The sequence below is a fragment of the Megalops cyprinoides genome, chromosome 17 (assembly GCF_013368585.1).
Source record: "Megalops cyprinoides isolate fMegCyp1 chromosome 17, fMegCyp1.pri, whole genome shotgun sequence".
Taxonomy (NCBI): domain Eukaryota; kingdom Metazoa; phylum Chordata; class Actinopteri; order Elopiformes; family Megalopidae; genus Megalops; species Megalops cyprinoides.
The window spans coordinates 1921749-1947013 of NC_050599.1; the positions used below are offsets into that span (position 1 = coordinate 1921749).

A 25265-nucleotide genomic window follows, 5' to 3' on the forward strand; every position below is an offset into this window, starting at 1 on the left:
CTGAGTGTGCTTATCGTTCCTGCAGATGGAATTTGTGGTTGTGTTGGTGGGAGTCTGAGCCAGGCTTTCCCAGGGACTGAAGCCGTGCATCTCTCCAGGAAGTGGGATCCCTGGTGACGGCTGAGCTGGGTGGGGCCAGACCCCGGCAACGCCATCTGGCCATGCAGGGGAGGAATGGGCACAGGGGGCAGAGATCACACTGTGTGCCAGGGCAAAAGTGGGCACTGCCATCCCTGAGCCCTGAGCCGAGAGTCCAGCCTCATATTGCATCACATTCAGCAGGGTAGGTGGGTAGAGAGCAAAGCCCCTCACACAAGAGCATGCTGGGAAAGGACAAGTGTGTGTGTGTGTGTGTGTGTGTGTGTGTGTGTGTGTATAAATGCATGCACTCTGTAGGCATCCATGTTCTGTGTGTTTGATCTGTCGGTTTGAATAAAGGGAGATTAAGACATAATCTATTTGGCAGACCAGCTATTTCCCAGTGTAGATCGAATGACAGAGGCTAGTTAGTGCACTGTAAAATCTCAAAGAAAGAGGCAAGCTAATATTGCATGCTTTAGAACACTGTTTTCAAAGAGGAGATCAATATTTACCTTCTATCATGAATTAGCAAAGGCGTGATAGGAAAGTGAAATTTATTTTGGTCCTTTGGAATATATTATTTTAAAATGTTAAGGAAAAGAGTTTGTGAGCTGGACCCGCCGAGCATGCACCGAGAAGATGTCCAACCAAATGCTTTCACTGGGTGTCTGATGTGCTCTTTCGACAGTGTTGTTTCCTGCTGATGAGAGTCGGAAGTCAACGTGCTGACACAAATATGCAACATATGGACGATGATGTCACAAAGCAGTCCCCAGGTCTTTGGCATGCACTCTTACTGAAATGAGCAAAATGCAATAGCTGAGTCCAAGTCATGCTAAAAAAACAACCTAAAGAAAACCTTTTCAGTGATCTTGCATGTAAATTCACTATACCTTTCCAGGAGAATAGCCATGTTTGTAAAATATATTTTATAATTTGTGACTGATGTGTGAGAGGAAGGTTCCTTTCAGCAAAGTCTGTGCTGATTGGCTGTTGCTGGAGGGCGACTGCAGTCCCCCCTCGCCCCTCCTCAGCACTGACACACGGATACACACAAAAAAGAAGCTTGGATACCGGATCCCGTTACCACGGCGCTAAGGATGGCGACATCACAAAGGAAAAGCACATTGTACAGCGCGTTTGTGTGCGTGTGTCTGTGTGTGTGTGCGTGTATGTGTGTGTGTGCGTGTGCGCGTGTGCGTGTGCGTGTGTGTGCGTGTGCGTGTGCGTGTGCGTGTATGTGTGTGTGTGCGTGTGCGCGTGTGCGTGTGCGTGTGTGTGTGTGTGTGCGTGTGTGTGCGTGTGTGTGTGTGCGTGTGTGCGTGTGTGTGTGTGTGTGTGTGCGTGTGTGCGTGTGTGTGTGTGCGTGTGTGTGTGTGTGTGTGTGTGCGTGTGTGTGCGTGTGTGTGTGTGTGTGTGTGTGCGTGTGTGTGTGTGTGTGTGTGTATGCGTGTGTGTGTGTGTGTGTACGTGTGTGTGTGTGTGCGCGCTCGTGCATGAAATGAGAAAATAAGCGTGCACAAAGCGCCTGGCACATTAAGGAAACTCAATGGGACAGAAGAGGGAAGAAGAGTGCTGTTTTATCAGACCGTCTCCCTGGCACAACCGCGTCCTGATCTACAACCTACAGGAAAAGGAATTCCACTTTCAGATATTTGTTGTGAATACGTCTCCAGATATGCATCCCCTTTTATTTATTATTGGCTTTTCATTATCGAACAGTTTTTGCGGTAAACTACAGCTATAAGTGCAGAGCTTGGTAGCTGTGTTTCAGCCCTACCAGGCATTCCTCTGCCTTAGTAACATGCTTCAGACAGCATGCGGTCACAGAATATTCATTACTCTATTTGCTACCAAAATAAGATTTAAAGTCATTATTCAGAACTACAAATACTAGCAGATGGTTTAAAACTATAAAATCTCATGTTGTACAGCCTCCATATATTGCCTTGCTAGGATGTATTGCCTACTTGCATGAAGGAGAGCTTACATCATTGTTAAATGATCGTTAGCTGCTGAATAACTGCATTTTTATTCCAAATCCTTGGAAAGTAAAATGAAATAATGCTTTCCTGTAATCACTGTAATCCATTCTCGACAGAATGCTCTCACAATCCTGGATATGTGTTACGATGAAACCTTCCTTTTTCCACAGTCCTTGATACAAAGGGTTTAGCATTCGTAATCTATCTCTGACATGTTCCGTGTCGTTGGGACAGTCACATCATTAGTCGCTCTGGCAGAAACTGAATGAGAGAAGAGGTCATTACTGTCATTTCTGTCGTTAGTGCTCTTCCGGCCTCTCAGCACCGCAGATCTGCTGACCTCAGCCGTCCTCCCGAGCGGAGCCGAGGGCTACACATAGTCCTGCAGGCTGTACCCGGCCCTGCTGTCCGGGGCAGGAGGCTGCAGGGGGCCGGCGTACTGCTGATCCTGGTGCAGCGGGTCGTGGTGGAGCTGCTCTGTGTGCAGCTGCTCGGGGTGTGTCTGCGGCTGATCTGGGTGCAGCTGCTCCTGGCGCAGCTGCTGCTGCTGCTGCAGTTTGTCTGGGGAGGAGAAGATCAGCTCTGGGGGGCCGTCCCGCTTCCCCGGGCAGGACGTGCAGAAGATGGACCCCCCGGCGAAGAGGAACCCCGCGGACACGAAGGCCACGTACACCGCCCCGCCCGGCTCGAACTTGCTGCTCTCGGGCACGCTGGAGTCCAGGAAGCTGGTGATGACCTCGTTGGTGAACCAGGACGCAGGAATAAGGCAGAGGACCCCAGCCAGGACGAAGCACACCCCGCTGGCCACGGCCGTGCGCCCCTTCGCCCGCCTCCCGCCCCCCCAGCGGGTGCACTTGAGGCCCAGCGAGGCGAGGCAGAGGCCGAGGGCGGCCAGCACGCAGGACAGCACCATGGTGGTGCGGGCCGTCTGCAGGTACGCTGGCAGCGACAGCACCGAGTATTTGAGGGTGCAGCTGAACATGCCGGTGCTGTACCAGGTGCAGTCCATCCACAGCCCCTGCATCTGTGAGATGGCTGTGATGATGTTGGAGCCCACGTCCGCGCTCACCTTCCAGTTGGGCAGCAGCGTGGCCACCGTGGCGCCGAACACGCCAAGCAGCGCCAGCACAAAGGCCAGGATCTGCATCCCGGCCGACGCCATGCCGCCCCGCCCCCCCCGCCGCGCCCCCTCACCTCCTGCAGGGTCCTCGCTGCTCCGTCCCGTCCGACGCGCTGCCCGACAGTGTGTTCCCCCTGCAGGAGACGCCGGAGCGGACGCAGAGGTGAGCGAGCGCGTAGCCGAGCGTGACGGGCGACACGTCAGGGGAGCCAGAGCCGGTCACCCGGAACGCCACCGGAACGTGACCGCAGAGTCACCGCAGAGTCATCGGTTGCCACGGCGCTCGTCAGCAGGTGCGAGGAGCGCACTCTCGGTTCGCCTGCGAGCTCCAACCACCCGTCCCAGCTCCGTGAAACAGCCCCTGGCGAGGAGCAGCGGGTGTGTGGCGTCTGTGAGGCTCAGAGTGTATGCTTAAAGCTGCAGGGCTCTCCTGTGCAGGGGTCTTTTCCCTCACGGCTCACCTCACAGCAGCGGCTACAGGTGAAGGCTCTGCAGAAACGCTCTGCTCAGATATGCACAGGGCATTTCAGACAATCTCCAGCTCTTATCTGTAGGAGAACAGTGTGGTATATATTAAGACTTCAGTAGATGCCCCTGACTCTGCCTTTGCCTTCTTTCAAGCACAGACAGAGAAAAAAGCACACAGCTGAAGGGAAAGAATTGGAAAAAGCAAATAAATTTCTTACCTTGCAGCTGGTGCAGGGAATGCTTGGTGGCACTCCGGGTTGTTTGCAGTGATTTCTGAATACACACACACACATACACACATACACACACACACACACACACACACACACACACACACACACACACACACACACACACACACACACACGCACACAGACATACATGCACACAGAGAGAAACACAGATTGGCAGAGTTGAGAATGTAGCCACACAGTTCCATCTGTATCATCCATTTCCTTAGCAACAGTACATTGGAGCGGCAGACAGAGCGGCCGTGGTTTGCTCCCGCTGGCTCGGAGCTGCAGAGAGGGCTTTATTTCATGCTTCATGGCTTAGGAGCACATCCCTGCTGCTGCTGCTGCTAACTCCCAGTCTCTGAGAGATGCTACTATTTGTTCTGTCCACTGGGAAAACTTCAAACGAGAGAATATTATCTGTAATTGATGCAGATTTTTTTTTCAGAGAAACCACTGAGCACACAGTGATAATTTACGCCAGCTGATAGCAAACCCCCCATTCTGCAGCCCCCCCCCCAGCTGCAGAGCTGAAGCTGATAAACTGGCCTCCGGAACTCCCCCTCCTTCTGTGTAACAGGGGCAGTGAAAAGGTGGCATTCCACGACAGCAGAAATCCATTGCAGTCAGCGAGGCCGGCAGGGCAGGGCGTCTCTCACTGTGCAGTTTCCACATCTAGGAAAGAGGATTTAGCAAAACGCCGAGCTCCTCAGCCTGCGCTCGGCGTAATTCACTTCACTGTGTGTGACCCTAAAAACCCACCTCTCTACAGCTGCTACTCTGCTGTCTAACAGAAATGAGGCTCTCTCTCAACAGGAACATGAAGGGGGGTCTTATCAGGAGCTGAAATGCACAGCTGCCACCCTTTCACCCCTTCCCAGGCCTCCACAAACCTCCCCCCTTCCCCCTCTGCAGTGAAGAGAGCGTGGGGGGGTGTTGGTTTTGGGGGGGGGGTCAGATTGGCGGGCCAGACTCATGAATGACAATAGGAGGCGAAATGAGAGAGAAAAAGCAGACGTGTGTTGTGGAAACGTCCTGTCAGATGAAGAGAGAGTCCTATCCCCTGCCCGACTGTGTCCCGTTACGCAGTCCGCGTCAGACGCACCTGCCCCGCTGGGGACGAGAGCGCCCTATAAATTTACGCACCCGCGGATATAAATACCGCCATCGTCATTAACGACAATCCGGCCCCTCATTAGAGGACAGATCACAGTTCTAATTAAATCCCTGTCCTTGAGGCAAATGGCTCTCTCTCTGCTATTTCTCAAGAAATGAAATGAAGTCTCAGGGGACTGATTCCTGCAGGCAGAGGCATGAAATGGGTCGACCCCAATGAAACATGAAGCATTAACACCTGGGAGAGACGGCTGACATTCAGACTGACACATCCCTATGGTGCTTTACAGTGTCTGTGTTCATATGAGGGCGAACATGTGTATGTGTAGAGGTATGTGCTTGTATGTTTATGTCTATGTGTATACTTGTGAGTTCATGAGTGTGTGTTTGTGTGCGTTTGTCCATGTGTCTGTGTGTGTCAGCATTAGAGCACATGAGGTTGTGAGTGTGTGAAGTTTTGAGTGTGTGTGTGTGTGAGTGTGTAAGGCTGTGAGTGTGAGTGTGTGAAGTTTTGAGTGTGTGTGTGAGTGTGAGTGTGTAAGGCTGTGAGTGTGAGTGTGTGAAGTTTTGAGTGTGTGTGTGAGTGTGTAAGGCTGTGAGTGTGAGTGTGTGTGGGGTTGCGGATGTGTGAGTGTGTGAAGTTGTGTGTGTGTATGAGTGTGTAAGGCTGTGAGTGTGAGTGTGTGTGGGGTTGCGAATGTGTGAGTGTGTGAAGTTGTGTGTGTGTGTGTGTGTGTGAGTGTGTAAGGCTGTGAGTGTGTGTGTGCAATGCTAGGACAGCTCTGTAGGAAGTGTATTAACAATGCAGTTAACATGGACAGGGGGAACGTCAGTGTGTTTGCCTGTGATGTGAAAGGACGTGGCAGGCCAGTTCAACGCCGCGCCCGTTAGCTCTCTCACCCATGAATAGACACACAGCCCTCCCACTTCCCAAAGGAGGCATTTTTATAGGCAATTATTTTGATTTGTCGCTTTGTATTACTGCATTTTTAATAGAATTAGGTGTAATTTGTCCTCTCGGTTTGGTGCAAAGCCACTTGCTATTCACAGCCATAGAATTGCTCCGAGTGTGTTTTATGTGCTGTTGTCTGAAAGCTGTAAAAGCTATGAAAGCTGCAGTATTTAGACAAGGGAGGTGAAATTTACATGCAGCAATGCTCTGACAGTACATAAACATGAATAACATTACAGAAATTTATGTGATTGTTCTCTTATTCAGAAAGCTGATATCAGAGTCACAGCACACAGCACAAAATTTTGTTAACCTAATGCCACTTATAAGCGTATTTTCAATGCACTGCAACTTAACGCAGTATAGTTCTTCGTCATCATCTTCTGGCTGCACTTGTATGCGTAGCAGTTGTTTTCCTGAAAACCGCTAGCAGTTAAGAAAGTCTTCAGTGAAGGGAAAAAATATTCCCAGGACAGACACACACACCCCCCCCCCGCCCCGGTGTCGTGAGATGAGAACACTGTATCGGGGGCACAGTTTGCCGAGGGCAAGCTTTCGGGAGCGTGGGAAGTAAGACGCTCCCCCAGGACCGCGGTTGTGGAGGCGGCGGCGGCCTGCACTTTGGTGCCATCCTGTGACCAGCAGTAGTGCTCATCCCCCTGAGTGAAGCTCCGGCCTGGTAGGTGCTGCTGTCCGTAATGCACTCACACCACCAGGGGTGAAGCCGCTGTGGCTACGCAGCACACCGATTCAGCAGATTCACTGAGTCCTCCACCTGTCCTCTCTGGCTCTTTTAACCCATCGCCATGAAATGGACATGAAGCACAGCAGAAAGATATTTATGGTCTCCTGTCTCAGCTTTTTAATATTACAGCAAACAAGAGATTTCACACTCTGCTGTGCAGCTGAGTGGTGCTGGACAGTGAAGGCTAGGAGGGTAGGCAAATTACTGAGCTGGACAGATATGTAAGTATGTACACTGGCTGCGTAGATGCATATGTATGTGTGACAGGAGGATTTCAGCTGAAATGAGCCTCAGGATGAAATAGATGGAATGAATCTGGAGGACTACACTGGCTTCGGTAGAGGTGGTTTCATTAAAGATTAAAGCTGTGCTTACATATTTCTGCCTGTAGATCTCCTTCAGAGCACCAGTGTGTGGAGGAAGCCCCTGCACAGGTGATCAGTGTGGGGGAGAGATGGGAGAGGATGCAAGGGTCATTACCAAGGGAAATATTCAGAATCGTGAGCATATTAACATGCAAGTGCAGGTCCAAAGTGTTCAGGAGAGGTTCAAAGTCTTTCTTTCTAAAGAAAAAAAGAGGATTAAAATAAACCAGATATCTGAAGAATTTTTATTAGTTTGAATAAAAATGCTTATATAAGCAGGCAATTTGGAGTTGGGGATTCATCTGGAGCTCATTAGGGGTAATGTTGTGCTTGTCGTTCCCTCTTAAAAGACATGTTCATACAAGGCTATAAAACTCTCTCATGATATGTTTGCTCAGCCATCATTTAAAGCGAGCCTGGGAGAGGGGTTGCGGACTGAATGCGGGGGTCAGAAGACTCAGAAGACCGAGGGAACCGTTTAATCAGATCAGTCATGCAATGAGCGCAATCATTTAAATTCTGTATTACGTTTGTATAACTTGCATAACATTTTGTTAAGATAAATATATCGAGAAAATGGTTGTGTTAAGTAATGTTACACAGCACCACTTCCTCATATTCGTTATTGATGTTCAAGGACTACGACTTGAATTGCTTGTTGTGCGGCCAGGGCTGAGTTTAAACGCTTTAAAGGTTAGAGATGAAACAGGCGGCCGTTGCAACATTACTGAGGTTTTTCCCGGAGTTGGATAAATGGCGAATTCGGGTGAATTACAGGAACGCGCCATGAGAGGCCGGGTGGCAGTCAGTAATGAATGAGAACATTAGGCGCTCTGTACCTCCCGGTGCCTGGAAAAGTATTGCCCGAGGAAGATATACTGGCGCCTATCCTCTTAAATCGTGAAGAGCCGCAGAAAAGAAATAGCCTCATTACTCCCCGGGTAGGGAATGAGAGGCATTCTTTACTATTGCTTGTCAATAGTGTTGGCCACCCTGCTATTTCATAAGTGTATTTCAAAAGCGAATCTTTCCATCACAAGAATAAAAAAACGACGACGCGTCCATGCACAGGTTCGTAAGGACAGACAGCGAATGGATATTCCTGAAGCAAGCTTTTTCCGTACGATTTATGTGGGCTGTTCGGTGACTGAATGTTAACCTAGCTCTGGTTATAGGTCCTGTGATGATCATTCCTGTCACCAATCTCAATGCACTGACAGCCCACACTGTGTTTAAGCCCGGTTCCCTTCCCGGTATTGATTCAGATCCATCACGGGAGTTAAAACAGCAAGTGCTGGAAGCCGCGTGTGCGTCTCCGCACAGAACATGCTCCCGCTCCAGCTGAACCGGCAACACACGCTAAGATGAAGGCTGAAATAGTTTTATAACTGACCTGTACATATCTAATCATAAGGAGAGTGCTAGACCATTGCATTACGGCTACATTAGTTCGTAATTGCTTTGCAGACATTTATCACGCTGCTCGATTTGGACTTGAATGTAAAGGTACCACATGACCCATAACCTCTACATACACCACTGCCCCTAATAGTCCACTCTCTAAACTCAAGAAGACAAAGCAGTTTAGCTCTTCAGACACACTTTACCTCACACGTACACTTTAGAAAGTTTGCGTGCCCCTGAACTGTGGCAGGTAGAGCTGGAGTACCTCACTGCACCTGATTGCAGACTGTCCTGCTTGCTGCTGGTGAAATGGAGCAATCTGGACATACCCTGATCTACTCCCCTGCTCCCTTCTGTGTGTGTGTGTGCTGTGTGCTGGGTTTGTGCTGTGTGTGTTTGTGTGTGTGTGTATGTATGTGTGTGTGTGTGGTTTATGCTGTGTTTGAGCTGTGTGTGTGTATGTGGTGTGTGTGTGTGTGTGCATGTACTTGAATGGTGGGTCAGACTCGGTCTTGTCGTTTCCCTAGGGCAGGTAAAGCTGGAGTGATACCTACCTGGTACTGCAGGTTGAGTGCAGAAAATTCCATAAACTTCACAGCCGGTGTCTCTGTGTGTCCCTGAGCTGCTCTGTAGGTCCAATCCCGGCTCCGGATCTGTGTGCTGTAGGTCCAATCCCGGCTCCGGGTCTGTGTGCTGTAGGTCCAATCCCGGCTTCAGGTCTGTGTGCTGTAGGTCCAATCCCGGCTCCGGGTCTGTGTGCTGTAGGTCCAATCCCGGGTCCGGGTCTGTGTGTCAGAGCAACAATCCAAACCCGCGTCTGTGTGCTGTAGGTCTGCTTCCAGTCTCCAGTCTGTGTGCTGGAGCTCCTGGGAGCTCTGTGCAGAAGGAGACACAGTCCTGGTTTGTGCTGTGGAGGTCCTTTTGTTGCGTGCAAATCCCTTTACAACCCAAAGTGGAGAGGAAGAGGAGGAGCAGGGAGGTAAAGGCGAGGAGCCGTGGGGGGAGGAACCAGGCTCAGCTGGGTCTGGCGCGATTATTACTTCAACAGTTTGTCAGATTAGCTTAGCGCTGACGGGGCGGGCGGGTGGCAGAATGGAAACAGGAGTTCACCCAGAGGAAGGAAGCGGGTTCCGGACGGCCCTGCCCTGCGTCTGGTGCTGTGCTCCCGCGGCTCGGCGCGTCTCTGCGCTGAGGCTCGGCGCGGTGCTGCATCGCGGCTGCTCCATGCAGGCGGCGTGTGTGCAGTGTCTGACGGGAACACCAGCCTCGCGCTGCGCTGCTCCTGTCTGAAGGGGCTGCTTTTATGGTCCTCCGCAAACCCGTTACTGTGGCAACCAGAACTGGCTTGCCATCACATGTTGCGCCGCTTTTTTATTTTTTTTAAATCAGAAACCCACTTCAGCCCAGTCCCACCAACTGCCTTACACACACACACACACACACACACACACACACACACACACACATACATGCACACTCACACACACACACATACACACACACACACTCACACTCGCACACGCACACGCTGTCAGTGCTCCCGCCCCCTAGCTATTGTGTTTTGTTTTTCCCTGTCCATGTGCTTTTGTTTTCCTTGTGTTCTAGCCCTGCCCCACTCTCCGCCCTGTCTCCGCCCACCCGATCATCCCCTCCTGCCTGCTTACACACCTGCTTCCCATCTCCTCATCAGCCCAGCCCTATATCTACCCTGCTTGTCTCTGTCTTGTTGCCAGTTCGTTGCAGTGTGCCTTTACCTGTCTCGTTCCTGCCGTGTTTTCTGCCTGATCGCTATTCCCCGAATCGACCCTGCCTGTCCCCGGCTTTGATTCCTGTCTGTGTTTGGACTGCCTTCCTGGTATTTTGACCCTGCCTGTTTTGGACTGCCTGCGTGTTCTGCGATTTCGTTAATAAACGCCTGGACTCTGGAGTTCTTGTGGTCCGCGCCTGAGTCCTTGCCTGTGCCCTGTCACACGCACTCACTCACGCACGCACACACCCACACACACACACACACACACACACACACTGCGTCTGTATGCCTTTGTATGTGTTTTTATCTAGAGGGCAAGTGTGAGTGTGTGCGTTGGGTGTGTGTGTGGGGGGGGGGGTATGAAAGAGTGCGTGGGTGGGTGTGATGTGTGGGTGCATGTTTGTTTTGTGATATGTATGTATGTGTATGTGGTGGGTGTGTGTGTATGTGTGTCTATGTAGTGCATAAGTGTCTGTATATGTGAACATGAATGTGTGTGTGTGTGTGGGTGTGTGTGTGTATTTGTGAATGTGTGTGTGTGTGTGTGGGTGTGTGTGTGCGGTGTGCTTCTCCCTCTGGGTAGAGAGAGTCCCTGCAGTCTGTCACGCTGGTGAATGAAGGTGTCGCAAATGTCCTCAAGTTGCACAGAACAGGCGACAGAGGGACAGCAGTCATTTCTCCTCTCCTTCGATTTCACCTTCTTCCCTTATCATTAGGCACGTAATTTGTTTTTTTCAGCCTTTTTTTCAGAGAAATGAACGCGTCTCGCTCACTGCCAAAACACACCCCCACAAACACAAACCTCCATGATTGCTCTCAAGCCCAGATAACTACTGTGGCTGGGAGAAAAAGGCAGTAATTATGACTCGTATAGGAGCTGGGCACCACTGCAGAGCCGGTATTCTGTTTGCATGCCTGATGAGAATCCCAGGACTCGCCTCAGTGTGAGTGTGAGCTTGCAGTCAGGTACCAAACTCACACACATCCCTACACAAGAGCAGTGGGAAGGCATGACACCGCATTGAGCTGTGTGCCCTGCCCTTTACGCTCTATAGCCAGGTATGGCAGGGCGTTCAGGTGTAATTCCTGTACATTAGTATTCAGGTAGGGTTAGGGGCAGTGCTTCAGGTTTGTGTTTCTAAAACATGCACAGCAGAGGTCTGAAATCTGATACATTCAAAGAAAACTGTCCACATTAGATAATCCTCATATTACAAGTTTCAATTCACGTGAGAATAGTCCACACAAACCGCCAAAATGCTGTTTTCTTCTTGTGTAAGGAAAATATTTTTTTAAAAGATTAAGACAAAAAACGGCAATGTAATTCAATTCGGGTGTATTCTACTGCTTTTGGACAAGTACGGTGTTGGAAAGAAACGTAAACGTCATGATGTGGATCTCACCTCTGTGGGAGTGACACCCATCAGTTTACAGGCAAATCATTTGCAGAATATGAACTGATACTTTAAACACCTGAGGCAACAGTCATTCCACCACCGTTAAAAATCCATGTACAACAGCTTACAGATTGCAAATTTATTCATAAAATTATTAATAAAAAAAGAGATTAAAATAAATAAAAAGGGACATTCACATTCATTGGTATGCTAGCTTTAAAGGCAAGTTTACAGTGAGGTTTCCGAAGAGAAAGCAGAAAGCAGTAAAGAATGCGGAATCCATACAGATTTTTACATTTTACCTGTACAACGTTCCATTACTAAATAATACCAAATATACTGGAATTAACTTACAGTACAGTCATTTTGGAAAAAATACAACATACACTTTATCCTTCATTTTAAAAGAAAGATACATTAAAGTTCGTTACCCTGAAAGAGCTTTTTTCCTTCACCAAACTGAATAGCTATTTTACATCATCATTTTGCTTCAAATGAGCAATGTCTCTGAATATCAAAAGCAAAACATAATCAGACCGTATGAAAACAATATTCCAATATTGTTTAGACAAAGTTTTAAACAGTAAATATGTTACATCAAATAATTCAATGTTTTTTTAATTATTATTTTTACTCAGGAAATCTGAGTCTAACACTTGCTTTCTTCCTAAGTTAATAAAAAATATACCTATCAATAAATAAAAAAAGCCCTTGGGAAAAAATAAAAACAGGATATGTTAAAAATGTAGGCAAATAGTGCACAGTGCGTGGCAAGGCAGAGTCCTGGAAGATGAATGTGCTTCCTGTAGCTTTACAAAATGGAGGCCATTCCTGTCAACCCTCAAACCCCTCCGCAACCAGCCAATAAGTGTGTGTGCTGAGCTCACAGGGGTCGAGCCATGCAGATTCGGCGTTTCTGAGGGCCTCGCTGGATCAGTGGGAGGAAAGACCCGGAAGAGGAGCGTCCGAGCGGCACACTCCCTGCGACTGCACCGGAAGCTGGCCTGTTTGAAGTGTTTGAAGGGTCTGTAAGGGGAGGGGTGGGGGGTGTTAGGGTGGCTGTCAGCCTTCACCCCCCCCCCCCCCTCCGACACCCCCCCCGGGTGCGCTCCTATAGGCCTGGCATGCTCTCGGCCGTGTTAAAGAAGCACTCCTCATTGACCACAGAAGCCAGGCTCTGCACGCTGAAGTCCCTTCCCAGCAGCGTGTTGAGGTCCACGTAGGGGCCGTCGTCGTGTGGCGCCCCCTCCTGGCTGCCGCTGGGGCTGCTGTTCCTCCGCCCTGCTGTCCCGGGGCCCGGCCGTGAGCTGCCCGCTTTCGGCTGCCCCTGCGGAGTGTCCGGCCGCGCCTCTGTGATCTGCAGCCTCTGGAGCAGGGCCTCGATGGCGTTGGCCTCATCGTCCTCTCCCCCCGATCGTCCCGGGAGACCGGCGGGGACAGCGTCGTCTCCGGGGTGACAGCTGCTGCCGGTCAGGCTGCCCTCGTCAGAGTCGGGCGGGCCGCCTTTGGGTGTGTCCGCGTGGGAGGAGCGGGTGGGAGACGGCTGCTTGCTCAGCCAGGCGGTCCGGGATGAGCCTGCAATCACACACAGTCTCTCTGATTCTGCACCGGCCGTCAGCTGAGCACTCACACTGACCCACACCAGCTGCAAACTGCTCACTCTCATCAGGACCTGCGTCTGGGAAGGAGGCTGTGGGCTACAGCTGCTGTACAGTAATCTTCTGTTACAGCCTCTCTGAAGGCACGCAGCCTGGATCGGCTTTGCCGAAGTCACCCTAAACAGTGGTCTCTCTTTGGGAAAATATCAGCTATAGGTTGTGTGTTTGCATATGCAGATACAGACGCCACGCTGCCTGTCTGTGAGGGGGGGGGGGGCGTCTGTGAGGCGCAGCCGCACTCACCTGTCCTGACGGAGGTGTACGCTGCGCCCCGTGGGGGGGGCAGCCGCTCCCTGTACCCCCGCTCTGCCGGGACGTTCCTCTTCACGCTGTCCCTCAGGAGGGAGCGGATCACCCTCACCATGCTGGCCTTGCTTTCCGGGAGGCTGCGGAGATACAGAGCAGCGTTACACACAGCAGCGTTACACACAGCAGCGTTACACACAGCGGGGTTACACACAGCGGGGTTACACACAGCAGCGTTACACACAGCAGCGTTACACACACAGTGATGTTACACACAGCAGGGTTACACACAGCAGGGTTACACACAGCAGGGTTACACACAACAGGGTTATACACAACAGGGTTACACACACAGTGATGTTACACACATTAGCGTTACAAACCGTGATGTTACACACAGTGATGTTACACACAGCAGTGTTACGCAGCAGTGTTACACACATCAGCATTACAAACTGTGATGTTACACACAGTGATGTTACACACACAATACTACTACTCACACAATGATGTTACACACAGCAGTGTTACACATTGTGATTTTATACACAGCAGTGGTGCACACAGAGGCGTTAACAGAGGGGTAAAAAGGCAGGTTAACACAGCGCTGGTGCTCTCATACACGAGAAGGAGCTTTGCTGTGCTGATACTCCTGCTGATTCTCCTCAAAGGCCGACATGCTGGCATACAAGCACATTCTGCAGCCTCTCTCACCTGCTGCACAGCTGGAACACAGTCTCCGGTCGGCCCTCCACTTCAGACTTGGTGTGGACCAGCTCCCAGGTGCAGTTACTCTCTGCTCCTGCAACAGGGGGGAGAGGGAGGAGTCTGTTTCAAACCGACCACTGACTGTGAGCGCTCGCTGAAAGGGGCGGGGTTATAGGAACACTGACTGAGCATTTGCTGAAAGGGGAGGAGTGATGGGGACACTGACTGTGAGTGTTTGCTGAAAGGGGCGGGGTTTACAGATATACTCACCTGTGCTGTTACCCAATCGCACCTGTAGGGCTGACAGGGGGATCAGCCAACGGAATTTGAAGGGATCCAGGTCGCCATGGGAATAGGCCGATCGTGTGGAAGCCTGCTTCACACACACACACACACACACACACACACACACACACACACACGCACGGGGAAAGGGAATACACATTAAGATTCTGAGTGTGACAACAGGGTGGTGTCTCCAGAGGAATGCTGGGTAATGAGGGAAGGACTCACCATCTTCTTCTTCATCTTGTTGCTCTCCCGGTACACCAGTATCACGGCTCTCTTGAACACTGTGGGGGAGAGGTGCCAGGGTCAGTTACAGCAGCACAATGTGGCTACGCTAGCCGTGAAAAGGCGGTGCATCTGTGAGCGTATCGGAGTTACGGCAGCAGAACGTAGCTACGCTAGCCGTGAAAAGGCGGTGCATCTGTGAGCGTATCGGAGTTACGGCAGCAGAACGTAGCTACGCTAGCCGTGAAAAGGCGGTGCATCTGTGAGCGTATCGGAGTTACGGCAGCAGAACGTGGCTACGCTAGCCGTGAAAAGGCGGTGCATCTGTGAGCGTATCGGAGTTACAGCAGCAGAACGTGGCTACGCTAGCCGTGAAAAGGCGGTGCATCTGTGAGTGAATCCGTGCCATCTGCTCTCAGGCTCCTGCATGTGGAGCTTGACTGGGATCCAGGTTACAGCCTCTAAAATAAGCGCTGGCCTCACCCCTCGCTCTGTGCTGTAGTAATGGGCACAAAGCCCTCCTGGCAGCCAGTGTGGCGCGGTTCCATTTCCCATCATCCCCCTGGGGCCTGCACTCACCGAACACCGTGAGCTCGGGATCCTTCCTCATTCGGCCCAGCGCAGGGAGGGGGTTGAGCCAGACCACAGAGGAATGCAGGAGGAATTCTCCCATGGAGATCTCTGTGACCTGCAGGGGGGGGAGAGGGGGACAGGTTTCTCACAGAGCTTCCCTAAAAGGCCCACTGCTCCCGGGTACCTGTGGAGACTCTCGGGGGCCGTGCTGTTTGTCTGATCGGGGATTAACCCCGGATCTGATGGCTGACAGTTTCGGGGGTTCAGTTCAGGTGATGGTTAAAGAGGGGTCAGGGTACCTCCTTCTCGGCTCCGCTCTGCTCCGACACCAGCTGGTCAAACACCGTGCCATAGTCCTCATAGATCTTCTGCATCTCGTTGATGTGGCTGGCCACCTTCTCCATGGCCTTCAGGGCCTCTGTGGACAAGGTGGGTATGTCAGAGTATCTGTGTGTGTGCCTATTTAACCTTTACTTTACCAGGTAGGGCAGAAAATCAATTCTCTTTTACAGTGATGGCTTGCGGAAGGGAATTACTGAGTCATTACTTCGGGGGTGGGGTGTGTGTGGGGAGGGTGAATTAGTCAAATAATCCTGTGAGATTATTAGATGATGAGATTGAAAACACCTAATTATAAATTAACTAGGACACCAGGGAACCCACTACTCTATGCAGTAAGTGGGATCTTAACTAACCAGAGCAGGAGTCAGGACCTCGGCCCTCACTCACAGCGTTCCTGCTGATTTCATATAAAGCCCAGGGGAAGACTGCCCCCTACTGGCCCTCAGACAGGACTTCCAGTCTGTATGTTTGTTTCTGTGTGCATGTGTGACGTATGTGCAAGTCTGTTCAGTATGAGCGTGTGTGTGTGTATGTGTGCGTGTGCGTGTGTGTGTGCGCACACGTGTGTAAGTATGTGTGTGTACCTGTGAGGTGGTAGTGCTCCTCGCTGTCGCTGTCGGTCAGAGACACCAGCTCTCGGAGCAGCAGTGGGTATTTCAGCACTCTCTGCACGGGTTTGATCAGGTAGGACTCCAGCGTGGAGGAGTGCTGCTTCGTGGGGTTCCTCGCCTCCAGGAACTCCTTGAAGGCTCTGTCTGTCTTTGCTTCAGGAGGGGACAGATGAATAAGTGATGAAGCTGATGCAAGAGGTGGTTATTATTCAGTCCTTTCATCACAGCCGGTCTGAGAGCTGCCGCTCCCGGTGGCCTGGGGGACTCTGCTTACTGCCCTCGCAGTGCGGGGGCTCTGGGGAGGTGTGACACGCTGATTCTCCACCAGGGGGCAGTCATTAGACCACTGACGCTTTCTAGACATGAAACACTCACTGGACTTAATGCTCTTCATTAAAAGGTTGGCTGCGTTCCCAGCCCCTGGCCTTCTTCCTCGATCGATCGCCCTAGAGAGGTTCTGGGCTCTGGTAACTTCAGGACTGACTTTAAAAGCCAGTTTTGTGCCTTAAGCACCTGTTTCTGGGACAGGGGTCCCACCGGGTGCATGACTACACCAGCGCCGGCCAGTGCCTAAATGTTACATTCATTTAACACAAGGCAGCTTAACCCAAAAACGGAAACAAGACCAGGCAGCGGGGGACGTTAATCAAGGACAACATCCACAAGCCCATGGTACCCTGGCTACAAACTGATCACAGTATTCTGTGGGTGGTTACTGGCTTTGCTCTTTACAGACAAACAGGGCTGCCTGAGTCTCTGCCCGCTCGGCAGCTAATCTCTGCCATTCCACAATGGCCACCTTATCTGCAGGAAGCAGAAAATCTGAGAACCTGAGCTGCAGCACACCGACGTCAATAATGTTTCAGACGTCAGGAGTCTGAAGGAGGACCGTGAAACCGCAGTGAATGAAATAGTGGCTAGATGCAGAAAGCCAGGGTGGGACAGCATACATATCTCTGCCAATCATGACAGCCCTAAGATGGCGGGATACAGAAAGGCTCTCTGGGAGAGCCAGACCCCCGTGTCAGAGGAGAGAGTACACCCCCTTCAGAACCGATGCTCTACGTACCTCTCTCCAGAACCTTCTGGACCTTGATGTGGTTGGCACAGAACCCGCTGTAGAGCTTGAAGTGATCAGCGTAGTAGAGGAAGGAGCCGCCCAGCGAGAAGAGAAGTTTCTGGAACCAGGGAGAGAAAAGTCACAAGGTCACTCCTGAAAACACCCTCAAATACTGACAGCGAACTCGGAGGGGCTCCTAACCTTAAACTGCGCGGGGGTCTCCAGGGTGCTGAAGTCTGGGGACGAGGCAATGCGCTCCTCCAGGGTCTGCAGGAACACCCTCTGGAAGTCCAGCATCTCCGGCAGGCTGCCGAACAGAGACTCCATCTGTGAGAAGGGGAGATCAGAGCAAAGTCAGAGCCCAAGCAGAGCTGCATCACAGCCAAATCAGAGCCGAATCAAAGCTGCATCACAGCTGAATCAGAGCTGAATCAAAGCTGCATCACAGCTGAATCAGAGCCGAATCAAAGCTGCATCACAGCTGAATCAGAGCCAAATCAGACCTGAATCAGAGAACAATGCAAACTGCACAGTCACATAGTGTAAATAACTGACAGGAATGACAAGCTCGTTATTGTGCTGTGAGATTAGACTTCCTTTCTCTTATCCAGCATTTCCCATGCAGACACCTTCCCTCAGAGGAAGGCTTTATGAGTGGCTGTTCTGCTACACTGGCTCCAGGGCACCACTGCACTGAATCCTCTGTTGTTAGTATTCATGACAGCAGTGAGTAAATAGCTTCACAGAGCCATTCCGTGTGGTGTGCTATGGACTTATACCTCATCCAGGCTGAGAAAGGTCTCTTCCTGCAGGGGCTTCAGGTAGACTTCAAACAGGCAGCTCAGGTCCTGGGGGGGGACGGAGAGCATGGGGGGGTTAGCTTCACCCACTCCAAACAGCACAACCAAGCAATCAGTTTACCTGTCGAATCAGCACACACTCTGGGATGGAACCAGACCGCACACCGGGGCGAGCCAATTATCTCCGTTTGAGCAGAACAGCTCGTGGGGAGATTCGGCTGCCTGTGCCAGAAAGCGCTGTCTGATTTAAACAGCGCTACATGGCCTCATTTTTGGCATTTCTCCTCGGGACAGAGCAGCAGCACCCCCCCCCCCCAGAGGGCCGTTCTCAGACAGCGGCCAGCTGCCTCGGACAGCGTGTGTTTAAGGGCTGTTTTGCTCATTAGGCTGATCTGTGGCAATGCTGAGCCTGTCCTGCAGGTACTCCCTCTCAAACCTCATCACTCTCACACACACACACACACACACACACACACACACACACACACACACACACACACACACACACACATCCCCGCAATGCCATCAGCCAGAGGATGCTCTGAACACCAGCGCAGTTCAGCCATAATGAGCATCAGGGGCTTATTTCATAATACATAACAGGGAACACAATACATAGTAATATAAGTAATAGAAATGTATAACGCATAATACACAGCACCGGGACAGCAGTGTGGCATAGAGACGGACAGCAGGGCTCAGAGCCGAATAGTTGCTGGTTCGATTCCCCGTTAGGGCACTGTTGTACCCTTGGGTAAGGTACTTAACCCACAACTGCCTCAGTCAATATCCAGCTGTATAAATGGATAAAACTGTAGTGTGCTGTATGTATGCATGTAGCTTTGGGGAAGAGCGTCTACTAAATGAAGGTCGCGTAAGGTATGCTTGTCCGGTGTGTGCACAGCGTTCCTTTAAGAAGATACAGCTTCTTGGAAATCCTGGAAATTTACATGTTCCCGTACACCCCTCCCCTCACCCACAGCAGGTGACCCGTGAGCGCCCCCTGATGGCCCCGCCCGTACTGCACCTTGACATAGGACCTCTCTGTGTCCAGCAGCTCCTGGATGACCTTGCGCAGCCTCTCGGTGACGGACATGTGGCGGGGGCAGGGCCGGGCAGGGTCGGGATCGGGGCTGCGGGTGGGCGGCTCCTTCTGGGCCTCGGCCACGCCCACGGGGGTCTCCTGGAAGGTGTGGTACACGGTGCAGACGGTCTCCACGGTCTGGGGGCAAGAGAGGAGGGGTCTGGGTTACTTCACGTTTCAGACCACGCAATGCAGCAAGTAGCACCTACTGGTCTCTGCATGCAAGACATATGTTACAGCACACAGCACACGTTACAGCACGCAGCACACGTTACAGCACGCAGCACACGTTACAGCACGCAGCACACGTTACAGCACGCAGCACAAGCCCTGCATCAGAGCCCTCAACACCTAACAGGACTTACAGAACTCATAAACAATGGAACTAACAAACTAGTAAACACACCCCAGGGCAGCAGTGTGGGGCAGCGGTGTGGGGCAGCAATAAAAAGCAGCGGTGTGGGGCAGTAGTGTGGGGTGGTGGTATGGAGTACCAGCCAGTGTGCTGGCCAAATGGCCCCACAGCGCACAAGGACCTGATGGATGGACCTCTCAATCCATGTTAAGGCAGACGCTACATGCTAAGGCGGAGGCTAACTACGCTACACAAAGGTTACACAAAGGAATTTGGTAACTACTGTCTCAAATACACTGTTCTTCAGAGAATTAGATTTAACAAACCATTAATATTGATCTTCAGTGAAGGCCATATAGGACAGCGAGCTACAACATTGAGATATACAGGGATGTGAGGATATGAGCTTTGCCCATTCCTCTCCACAGAATGACCCGCCCAAGTGTAACAAGAGCCTGAACAAAAACCCATATTTCACCCTGAAGCTCAGGGCTACTGTGCTTTTTACTTCTTGATGAACAAAGAGTACTTAAATCAAAATAAAGACCACGCCAACCAAGAGCTGGCTGTCTTTATGGCCTTGCTTATTACACTCTAAAAATTATTCTTCCTGCACGTCTCAGAGGAGTCTCTGTGTGAGAGTCTTTCAGTAATGAAACACATTGCTCTAACGACCTGTCAAGGGTGAATACTCTTACAGCACCACAGTGACAACAAAGTAGCTCCACCAAATGTAGGCCAGTCCTTACCATCAGCATAATCAAAAACACCACAGACAACTGCAGTCACAGAGACATAGACACAGACACTGACTCAGATACAGGCCTTATTATTCACATTACCAAAAAACAATATACAGCTGAGTCTGAAGACTCTGAGTCACGGACACTCAGATACAGGCTGATGGTTTTCATTGGCATAACCAAAACCTCAACAGACACCTCAGAGTCACAGACACTCAGACACAAGCCGAGTTTTAGCACCGGCATAACCAAAACCACCGCAGACAGCTCCGAGCGAGCGATTGAGACACAGGCCGGGCGTTACCAGGAGCACGGTCCCTTCTGACGCCATCTGGTCAACGATGCAGGCGGCCACGCCCTCCAGCAGACGCGCCAGCTTGTCCTTGAGCGTGCGGCTGAGAGACAGGAACGCCAGGATGAAGAAGTCCTCCTCCTTCTCCTCCTCTTCCTCCTCCTCCTCCTCCTGGCCTTCCTCAGACCACAGCCAGCACATGGCGAGGCCGGGGCGGGGGCCGGGGGGCCCAGGGGAGGGCTGCTCGGGCGGGCGGCTGTGGAGGGCGGTGTGCGGCGTGTCTGCCCGCTCTGTCCTGCCTGCCATTAATCCAGCCCAATCCCCTGCTCCTCACCGCTCTCCCGCGACATGCGCCGGGAGTAAGCCCGGATTACCCGCCCGCCCAGGCCCATATGTTCCCTTCAGGGACTTAGCACACCTGACCTCCACGCCTGTGCCCCGCCTGCCGGGCCTGACTGGGTGGTAGGGACTGCATTTTGGGGGCTGGAGGCCCACTGTGATGGGGTACAGGTCCAGCACAGAGGCTGGAGGGGGGGGATCACACGCGATAGACACCGGGCCTCAGCTGAGTGTGAGTGGATTTTTAACCTGCCAGTTCATACAAAACAGCGCTAAAATGGTTAATTTTGCAGCAGTGCCTTACTGTCTGCAACAGGTTATAATGAAAAGATCAATGATTCTTCAAGTGGCCAGCAGTATGGTGTAGTGGTAAGGAGCAGGGGACTGAGAGGTTGCTTGTTCAAATTGTTCACTGCTGCTGTACCCTTGAGCAATGTACTTATCCCAGAATTGCCTTCGTAAATATCCAGCTGTATAAATGGATAAAATTGAAACCAGCTGTATATATACAGGTCGCTCTGGATAAGAGCATCTGCTACATGACAATAACGTACTGTAAGTGATTCCGGAAAAGACCTGCTGAAAGGTGAGGTCCTGGCCTGAAGCGGGTAGCGATGTTGTTTTCACAGCAGGTGGAACATAAGGAGCATAGATGCTACAGAGCACATGGGGACACCTGCCCCCCTCCTTACAGAGGTGCCCCCTGTCCCCTCCGGCCCCTCTGGAGGCCGTGACCCGGAGCCTCCCACTGGAGTGAGACAGCAGCCCCCAAGCGTGGCCTCCGCAGCAGGCAGACACAGCACAGCTGTCCCCTGACACCTCGGCTTCCTCCAGCTCCGGCTGCCAGCTCTGACCAGCCTGTCACCCCCAGACAGGGAGCTGAGAGGAGGGGGTGGATGAGCCGTGAGATCTGAGATCTGCTCCATGTCACTGACTGACACCGCAGTCTGTCTCAGCTCAAACTCCGGTGGACAGAACTCACTTCGGCAGAATCTGCGTCCGTCCGAGCGGAGGCAGAATTTTATTCCCAATATAAAGAAATTCCCTCCACCTGCTGCATGCAAGCAGCGGTTATTACTGAAGAGAACTGACTGACCCAAGTGTTTATGGTGAAAGTGTGACTGGTTCATGTCCGATATGTATGAGGACATTTCACTGCAACAGATGACATTGTCCACTGTTACCATCAAAGGCCCGGGTACGAGACTGGACTGGCTACTCTTCACAGTGGAAACGAGAGAAACAGCTGCAGGTGATGGTTGGGAGTGACCTGTGATTGGGTGTACTGCCTTTCTGCCATTCAAACGTTACTGATCTGACCTGTGACCCGACAAAGCTCATACAAGCCTTTTGTTTTCCACACACACACACACACACACACACACACACACACACTGAAACCTCTCCCACACTGCAAGGAGGCGATGGTGCACAGAATTCTCATCAGCAGCACAGCATGTACAGTGCAGTGGGGAGTTTGGGCCACGCCCCCTCTTACCTTCCCCGCCTGGTCCGTCCCGTTACTGGGTCGAAGGTGCAGCGGGCCATCCTCAGAACCAGGCCCCACGGAACCACCATCCGGGACACGAGACACATCTGCAGAGAGGATCAGCAGAACTTTTACTCACCATGTTACTTTTAGCCCTGTTCTAATGACCACAGCGCCCTCTACAGGCAATGTCAAACACACACAGTTGCACCAGTATAATTCCAAATGGAGTACAACACAGAGTCAATCCCCCCAGACCTAATGCCCGCTCTACACAGCCAGGATATCAGCACGGAACACGGAATGCTTCACACTACAGCACTGTGGGCTCAGAGGTGGTTCTGCAGCACTTCACACAGTCATAATCCACTAATGGGTATTAAGCTCCTTCCTGCCTGCCAGACAGAGACCGGGCTGCTGGGGAACATATGGCAGCGAGGCACCTCCGCAGACCCGCAGAAACGCACTCTGAGGGCACTTAAAGCATCAGACCGGATTAAACAAGCACCGATCTGATTACTCCCGCTCCCCTGAGAGCAGGAGTGATTCAGCGGCTTCTCTCCTCTCTCCCCAGGGCCTGAGGAAGAGGGCTGAGCGTCACGCACACCTACAGGCCCAGGCTCCTCTGCCGCACTCTGACAGCACACCGAGGGGGCTTCAAAACATACCCGGTGTAATTAGCACAACGAGGTCAACGCACCAAAACGCCAAAGCATTGCAGAGTGAGTCTCCCCCGCACAGAGTGCTCAGAGCCCATTCAGGAGCACGATGCCAGGGGAACTCTCCATCGAGAAACAGCCATGTTCTGGGCCTGCCAATCACTGTGGAAATGAGTGTTACAGCGTGCCAAGCTCCGCCCCCACAGCGTGGAAGTGAAGTGACGTCACAGCAGTCAAGCCCCGATTGCATTTCTGCAACACAACGATCCCCCTAGAGGGTCAGCACTGCGCTCGAGAGAGAGAGAGAAATATCACACTTAAACTTGTGCAATTTGCATGAATACCTCACCTGATTAGTTTACCATAATAATCCCATTCTCATAATAGAAGCATCCCAGGGTAATATTACATTTCCAAACAGAACCGTCTTGTTTCCCTTCCCACACTGCTATGAATAGCCGTGTCCCTCTGAAAGCCATTTTCACAAGTTGACCCCGCTGTGTTTGAGACAAACGATCATCAATCATTTCCTTCTCATAATTAAAACAGCAGGAGCAATTACATTCTGCTCACCCAAGCCTAGCCAATCACCATGCTTCATTTTCTTATTATAGCCCAATGAATCTGCCCCGTCAGGGTCTGCCTGGCTTAGGTATGTGCTGCTGCTTCAATCTGCCCTCTAGTGGCTGAGGAGAGAAAGCACACATTCCTTGTATATGCTGCAGACTGCTCCCGCATAAGCTCTTGGGAGTTTTCATACCGGCAAAAAAACAAATGAAGAAAGTGAACTCCAAAAAATACAAAAATCTACCTGCTCCACACCCTCCCTATCAGGTGCTGGTAAGCAGAAACTCAGAAACTAACTTAAAAATGCATGTCTATCAAATAATAGGATCAGCATCCCTAATTTTTAAAATCACTAAAGGAATACTCTAAGCCCAGTCTCAACGCAGGCACGCAGTTTCTGGACCCCAGTACTTCACCCTCTGGCACAGCACCACAACAGTGTTTTTACAGTAACGTTAACGTGGTACAGATGTACCTCCCTGTGCTGAGGTCTACCTCCCTATCACAGCACACAGGAGTGGGGGACAGGGGGAAACAGTACACTTACAGGGGAAGGGAACAGCAGCCAGCGTTTCCTGTCAGGTGACAGGAAGCGCAATGCCTGTGAACAATATGGCCGCCGTACTACTGCTCTCCTGAAACATGGAGGAGGAAGAGCAGCTGTATTTAAACAAATCCACTCCGTGAGGCTCTGCACTTACGTCCCTCTGACACTTTCATATCCTGGGACTAATGAAATGACAAACTGCCTTTCAGACTGTCTGCATATGCGTTCGCCACTGTGGTACGCGTATGTGAATCAACTGTGAATCAAACTGCCACAAGCACTTTCCTCTCTGAGAACAACAGATTACAGCAGGTGTTACAAATGCTTATGAAATTTCATGAAGCTTTAAACCAGGATTTCTTTTAAATATTCAGCACCAACACTGTCTGCTAACTGACAAAATAAGCAAATGATTCATAGACAGCAGGTCTTACCCTGATCCTCACATAAATCACCAGTTTAAAAGAAATAAAGCCATGTCGCCTGCAGTAATCTACAGAGCTGCTGCCGAGCAGAGCTCTCTCTGCTGGCAGGCTTGGTCCGGTGCCCACGCAGGCCCCACAGAGGCGTCACTCACCCAGAGTGACCGCACCAGAGAGGTCACAGCGCTGGGAACCGTACCTCACACTGCCCGCCAACCCCAGCACCACACTGCCCTCCGACACACGCATCATAATGACAAAACTAACCTCTCTCAGTGCGTCACAAGCTATAACCTGACACAGTTCCGCCTGTGAAAGTCGCAGGCTTTCTGTGTGGCTGGGCCTGGCACGCTGCTTTCGAGTGAATTGTCTTCTGAAGGCCGGGCAAAGCGGACGACCGACTACCCAGGGATCCACATCCATCTGCTTGTGGTTTTAATGTCTTTGTCAAAAATGTAAGAGTGCTCTTCAAATGACCGTCACTTTGCATACTTGAATAAAAATACACATTTCTTTCCCAAAGTCACCATCTTTGCTTTGTAATAGCAATCCTGCAGTGCTGTAAATAGACTCCACCGTGCTGCCGTTGAATAGAGAGCCGCAGATTTAGCACACAAAGCAAACAGACATCCAGCCAAGAG

The 25265-nt window shown here is 51.3% G+C and overlaps 2 protein-coding genes and 1 long non-coding RNA gene across 3 annotated transcripts in view; all 3 read right to left on the reverse strand.

Annotated features, from left to right (window-relative positions):
• Positions 1–1543: 1543 nt before the first annotated feature.
• On the reverse strand, positions 1544–3228 carry LOC118791794 (claudin-20). Its single transcript, XM_036549244.1, has one exon. It carries the CDS (start codon positions 3226–3228, stop codon positions 2437–2439), a length of 792 nt encoding a protein of 263 aa, XP_036405137.1. The 3' UTR covers positions 1544–2436.
• Positions 3229–3343: 115 nt separating this feature from the next.
• On the reverse strand, positions 3344–9739 carry LOC118791798. Its single transcript, XR_005005571.1, has 3 exons — positions 9024–9739; positions 3873–3927; positions 3344–3734 (listed from the first exon to the last, which is right to left on the reverse strand). It is a non-coding gene; the product is annotated as an uncharacterized LOC118791798 (long non-coding RNA).
• Positions 9740–12727: 2988 nt separating this feature from the next.
• The window catches only part of LOC118792335 (T-lymphoma invasion and metastasis-inducing protein 2-like), a 52783-nt gene continuing 40245 nt past the window's right edge, over positions 12728–25265 (reverse strand). The window contains exons 15-27 of the mRNA XM_036550167.1: positions 22439–22536; positions 19155–19349; positions 18107–18175; positions 17529–17654; positions 17337–17445; positions 16241–16420; positions 15614–15732; positions 15321–15429; positions 14742–14800; positions 14499–14604; positions 14235–14322; positions 13518–13660; positions 12728–13191 (exon numbers count right to left, since the gene is read on the reverse strand). Of these exons, the coding sequence (XP_036406060.1) occupies positions 12728–13191; positions 13518–13660; positions 14235–14322; positions 14499–14604; positions 14742–14800; positions 15321–15429; positions 15614–15732; positions 16241–16420; positions 17337–17445; positions 17529–17654; positions 18107–18175; positions 19155–19349; positions 22439–22536 (1865 nt within the window). The remainder of the gene's footprint in view (positions 13192–13517; positions 13661–14234; positions 14323–14498; positions 14605–14741; positions 14801–15320; positions 15430–15613; positions 15733–16240; positions 16421–17336; positions 17446–17528; positions 17655–18106; positions 18176–19154; positions 19350–22438; positions 22537–25265) is intronic.